A 6,657-nucleotide genomic window follows, 5' to 3' on the forward strand; every position below is an offset into this window, starting at 1 on the left:
ACATAATGTTTTCAACGATTAAGATAATGAAAATTTTATTTATCTATTATATATGGGCTTGAAAGTCCTTAATCAAAGCGGAGGATAGCATGACATTGACAACATATTGCAAGTTTTAAAAAAGAATGTTGCCTAAAAAGAAGATACTATTCTCAGGTTTATTTTGTACGATGATTTATTTCTTCGGAATATATGAAGAACTACGAAAATATGAAGAAAACTTGTAATTTAAATAATCTAACATATATAGCATCTTGTGAAACACTGGCACTTCATATGCTCCGAAATGTAATCATTCACAAGTATATGAATTCATTTTGTAGACATTAGTACGAAGGACAACTGTTTAAAGTACTCGATGGATTATAAATGCAATATACTCATTGGTTATGTATCTTAACTCTGATATAGGCGGAAAAGTAAAGAGGTACAGCAGTTGACGTACTTGACCCGTTATGATTAGATCTTGAAGATGCCGATAACATGAAATGTTAGAGCAAACTAATTAAAACGAAAAAAGAAAATCAAAATTCATCGAAGGTTGTGACCAGAGTACTGACTGATTGATTGAAAGATTCATACGTTATTTGTTCGTTTAAAATATAACAGCTGATTCTTATACATACATATGTATATATATATATATATATATGATTTACTGTAACATTTTTAACATTAGTCTTGACGGATGGTATTTGTACATCGTATGGAAATACTCCTTGGCTCCACCTTCACATCTATTTGTTGGGCATGCGCGGCACATCACGCTGTTCATAGTATCATATCTCCAGGCCCGGCATTGAGGGGGTATAAATCTTTCAGCACATTCTGATAAAGGTTGACACATTGGCAACCTCATTTTCTGTTGTCCTCTTCTGCCTCTACGTCCGCCATTGTTACCCATCATGCCATTCTGCATCATTCCCATTTCAGCCATCTCTGTGTTTATAATAGTTACCCCGTTGTTTCCATTGTTTCCCATTCTCGCATTCATCAGCATCCGCAAACCACCCGGCATATCCATCATGGATTCAACATATTCTGGATTCAAGTAATTTAGATTCATTTGTCCACCATTTGAATTCATTCCTGCCTGACCATTATTCATGTCGTTGTAATTAGAATTCATACCTGTCTGTCCATTATTCATGTTGTTATAATTAGAATTCATTCCCGAATGACCATTTTGCATGTTGTAATAAGAATTCATTCCCGTCTGACCATTCTTCATGTTATAATTGGCTTTCATATTGTTTTGCAACATATTCATTCCAGTCTGGCCATTATTCATATTATTATTGTTGTTGTTGTTCCATAAAGCTGTTTGTTTCATGTATTTGATTTTTTGAATGGCAGATAAACGCTGTTCATTACGTTTTGCGTTTTGTGGTGTCCTTGGTATGAATCCAAGTCCATCTGCTCTCCGCGGTTGTCCTGCAATAAAAATGAGAGATGAAATTTAATTAATAAAGTTTACTACAGACAGATGTTAACAGGATAATTAAGTTTAATTACCAGATTAAAATGTGTGCATGCCAACTAGTATAAAACCAAAAAAAAAAAAAAAAAAAAAAAAAAATGCACAAAAAGGGTCAACCCGTAATTTAGCTAGATAAATGAAAACTCTTGACATATACTTTCATGGATTCCTTTCCTTAATGCACTATGTTCAGAGCTTTTGAATAAAACTAATTTGTGTTTTTACTGCAAAATATACCAGTTTCATACTATCTTAAACATGTCAGAAGATTTCAAAGAAATAAAGCAAACATTAACGACTCAATCAATTCGTATGACTTTAAATATCCCAAGTAAATTCATACAAGTACTGAACTCCGACGAAACAGGAAGTTGCCATTCAAATGTCAAAACCAAAATATAAAACACATCAAACGAATGGACAACAACTATCATATTCCTAAATTGGTACGGACTTTTTTAAATGTAGAAAATGGTGAATCGAACCTGGTTTTATAGCTCTAAACCTGTCACTTGTTTAACAGTCGCATCAAATTTCATTATATTGACAACGATGCGTGAACACAACAGCAATACAAGGTGCATTTGTAAAAATAGGGGTACAGCAGTCATCACCGTGTCCCAATCTCAATCAGAACAAAAACTGCAAACAAATATACAACGTCAACGTTACACAAGTAGATATAACAATAATTTTGTCGTTCAAAGTATGCACAAATGTTAATATATAGAACAATAACTTAATTTTAAAATAATACAATACTATATGAAACTGTATCGACTCGGATGTCAAAAGATTAATAACTGTAAGGATCTTCAATCGTCAAAAACGTTTTACTGATGAAACAAATTGAGAATGGAAATAGGAAATGTGTCAAATAGATAACAACCCGAACATAGAGAAGAAAATAGTCAAATGCCACTATGGGTCTTCAATACAGCGAGAAAATCCCGAACCTGGAGGCAAACTTCAGCTGGCTCCTCAACAAAATGTGTACAAATGTAATGAAAATGAAGGTCAATGTATATTTGTAACTTCATAACATATAAATGAACTAGATTTAACAAAAAAAAACAACACACAAGACTAGCAAAGCCAAGAGGAACGGCGCAAAAATGCGACGGATTTTGTCATTTTGTATGAGATCTCAACCCTCTTCTATACTTCTAGCCTAGTCTTGAAGAATGAACAAACACACCACAATACACAGAGTTAAAGTCAGTTAAAAAGAAGTCCGAATAAAATGTCAGAAAAAGTAACAATAGTTGCCCAATTATCAGCAAAAGTTTTCAACATGTCAGGGCAATTTGAAAGTAATTAGGCTGCATTTGTTATTTATTGACTTGCAATGGTATACGATAATGGGGGTTACTAAAACTGGGCTAGCACATCACCCATACCTATTCTTTTGTATATGAAAGACCTATTCGCGCCTATCTCCTGTACTTATCTACATATATCATTAGTTACACAGTTTGCTAGTGAAGTAATTTAAAAGCACTATACATTGTTTTTTTTATTATCATGTAATATTCATAGATAATTATGTCCATATAAATATGTTAATCTTTTATAAATAAAAATACCAGTAGTTTAAAAAAAATTAAAGCAAGAAGTGACTCCATGTAATTAATTTGCCCTTGGCATATGATATTACAACAAAAAAATACTAACGAGGTCGCTGACTTACATTTTGAAGTACAGGTAAATCAACATGTGGTGAAAGTATACTAGTTATGAGAGTAGTCTCTTTTTGATCTTGATCAGTGCAATGACAAAATGTACACTTTTTGGCAAGGGAGATTACCACTTCCTAAATATAGAGCGCGGAGTTCATTGTGTGCTAATTTGCGTATTTGATTGAGTTATTTTATAGTGTGTTTTTCATGTTGTGATTGTATACTATTGTTTCAGAAAACTAAAGGGAGAAGGTTTGGTACCATTACAACGTTTTAAAAATTGTTATTTGGATGGAGAGTTGTCTCATTGGAACTCATCATATCACATCTTTTTATATCTATGTACAAAAAGGTGTTAAGGTTGCGACTTTCAATCTTGACACCTTTTTTCAAATAATGCGCATAGTGTAGTTGTCGTAAATTTAACCAAAATAACAGTAAACTGTTACACTTTGGAATGAACAAATGATTGAAAATATAGAAATTAAACACAAACGTGAGAGGTCAATCGATATTCTACTTTGTTTTCAGTCAGAAGTTGTGTTTCTAACCTGTAGTATATATGTAGTTATAAACAAAGTCTGAAATACTAACAAAATATTCAGATATTACATGTATTACAGAAATATGTATCCTAGTATAATCTAAATATATTTCAATGAATTTTGATAATATCTAACTAGTTTGTTTATAATAATAGTTGTCTCTACCACGATTTGAATTTAAAGGTAACATGGAACGAGACTTGTTTGTCCCTCAAATAAGAAAAGAGGTGTCATTGGCAGTTTCGTTTAAATATTTATGATCTAGTCAAAGATTAGGACTCCTGTTTGACTGATTGGTGTAACGCAACGTATTACGGGCCGTTAATGTAAATTAGCTGTTCCATATTGAAGTTAAATATTTTTTCCCTAACAATCGCGAGCATTTCCAACATATAAGCAATACAAGATGCAATTACTACATGAATATGTTTGATATATTTACCCATTATTTTCTTACGAATAAATCTAACAAAAGTAAGAACTTTATTCCGTTTCAACATAGCATGCCATATTCGTCTATAATAGTGTTATGCATGAACTGAAAGTGTCGACATCCTCATGGTCTAAGCAAGTCCAAAACTCAATTCAATATACAGTTGAAGAACATCAAAAACATTAAGGAAACATTGAACTAATATCTTGTATTTTAAAGGAAATGTACTGCAGAAATGTATAATATACATTTAAAACTCAACTCACAAGTTACATAAAACTGCAGTTTATACTATGACTGTGCATAATCCTTTAATCTAAGATTGAAAGCCATTTTTTGTTTGTTTCTGTATATGTGAGGGAATATTTCGCGACCATCATTCAAGTTACAGGTTTAGCTAGCTATGAAACCATTTGTAATCTACCATTTTTTACAGGGTAAAATGCCTGTTGTAACCAAGTATGGAATATTACAGTTGTTATTCGTTCGTTTGATGTGTTTGAGCTTTTAATTTTGCCATTTGATTAAGGAATTTCCTTGTGAATTTTACTAGGAATTCAGTATTGTTTGAGATTTTACTTTTTATTTTAATGAATACATTCCATTGTAAAGTAAGATTTGCACCAATGTGAAAGCAACCCATAACAACAGTTGACAAATAAAGATATTTAGAGGTCAGTCTAAAAAAAAAAGACATATAGAGGTCAATATACAGTCTTTAACAAAGATGAATAGATAAGAAAGATCTGCCACCAACATAGGTTTTAACAGGTCAAATTGAAACATAACCACACAGTCAACCGAGACTCACAGTCATCCTTTCCCTCTTCCTTCTGTTTTATTTGGTATTTTTTCTACGGCTTTTACTTATATATTTTATGCATTATTGATTGTTTTACAAACTTTAAGTTCAATGTATCTCAAACAAAAAATCGAATGGAATTACAAAGTATACAATGTTCATGTACTTCTTAAATTTTGCATTGATGGAAAACTTCCTGCACTTAACCAGCAATACTTTATCTTGTTTGTGTGTTACGTTACTAAATTGAAAACAATCAATGATTTGACGATATTTGTTCTGGCAGCAGCAGCATGTGCTCGACATTCCCGATTTCCATTCTCAATTTTAATTGCACTGTACATGAAGCATGTTAGTGTTTTACACTTGCAAATTTATATAATTCCCACAATTACAATATAATTACACATTACAACTTTTAAGAAATCAACGGTGACAGACCCTGTATTCTTTCAAGCTCCCTTGACTCTTGTCAAAATATAAATATACATATATCTTCAACTCTAGTTATTTCAAACTCCTTTTTTCCAAAATGACGTGTTATCTCCAAGTAAAGTCTTTACTCTATTGACATATGTGCCTTTGAATTACTCCTGACATATATAAATTTCGTTTATCTCTATTTTGTTATGTCAGTTATTCCAACTTTTATATTAAGAATCGACCAATACCGGTATATCTAAAATCATATATGAATGTTAAAAATTTATGGAACTTGAAATCTGTGGTGTCGCATTCTCAAAAAAGCATGGTGCCGTGCGACACACGGTTAAAAAAAATGTTTTTAAAGTTTTATATAAATATTTTTTTTAATAAACTTTTTTTAATTGTATTTTTCATTTTTACTCACCATATATGCATGATATTTGTATCAAAACTAAGAAAGATATCCACAATCCAAAAGAATTATTCATATTAATTCATAAATTTAACGTTCAGTCCATTTAAGAAAATTAAAAACGCCTGAATGCGTAGCAGCTTGAAATATCTCCAAAAATTCTAATTTGGATAATAATAATTAATTACCACAAAATATGCAAATTAGGACAATGTAAAGGTGAAATATAAGCTGATAACTTCATTCATTGTTTTCAATAAATAATGAAAACGTAGCATGCCAGAAATAGCAAAATTGTTAAATATGTTTAAAAACCGATAGTTATGATGTTAAAATGTGAACATATGTAATGGGAAAACAGATTTTTTGAAAATAAGGGTGTTGTTATGACATTTTTTTATAATGAGATGCTTAACGTAAAACGTTAAGCATTTTAAAATTCAAAGCATGCAGATTAACCATAAGTTTGCTTTAATTAACTTATTTTTAATAAGTAATCGTGACAGTAAACAAGGGACAAGTTATAACAGTAAATATGTCATAAATGTGCGAGCTTAATGTTGACATTTATAAACACGTCGTTGAAAACACACATGTAATTATTCCAGATATTTTCAAATGAAAATTTACTTTAATGTTTTTTAGTCCCTATTCTTTTACATACCCCCGTAAAGCTGGGGTCACACATTCACGATTTTACTACCGTTCTTGATAGTAACATTCCCGATTAAAATTTATTAAAAGTCTGATCAAGATCCTGTGAATCGTGGATGGAAATTCAAACTTAAATTAAAATTTGTAAAAAAAATAATTTGATCACGACAACAATCAGATAGTATTCAGGAAGCACCGATATTCAACCGTTTATAAGCGAATTAGT

General features: G+C 31.2%; 1 protein-coding gene across 1 annotated transcript; it reads right to left on the minus strand.

Annotated features, from left to right (window-relative positions):
• Window positions 1-260: 260 nt before the first annotated feature.
• Window positions 261-6,013, minus strand: LOC134683720 (putative uncharacterized protein DDB_G0286901). Its single transcript, XM_063543036.1, has 2 exons — window positions 5,790-6,013; window positions 261-1,434 (listed from the first exon to the last, which is right to left on the minus strand). The coding sequence occupies exons 1-2, from the start codon at window positions 5,851-5,853 to the stop codon at window positions 656-658; spliced, it is 843 nt and encodes a 280-aa protein (XP_063399106.1). The 5' UTR covers window positions 5,854-6,013; the 3' UTR covers window positions 261-655.
• Window positions 6,014-6,657: the final 644 nt, after the last annotated feature.

Source organism: Mytilus trossulus, chromosome 9, assembly GCF_036588685.1.
Source record: "Mytilus trossulus isolate FHL-02 chromosome 9, PNRI_Mtr1.1.1.hap1, whole genome shotgun sequence".
Taxonomy (NCBI): Eukaryota; Metazoa; Mollusca; class Bivalvia; order Mytilida; family Mytilidae; genus Mytilus; species Mytilus trossulus.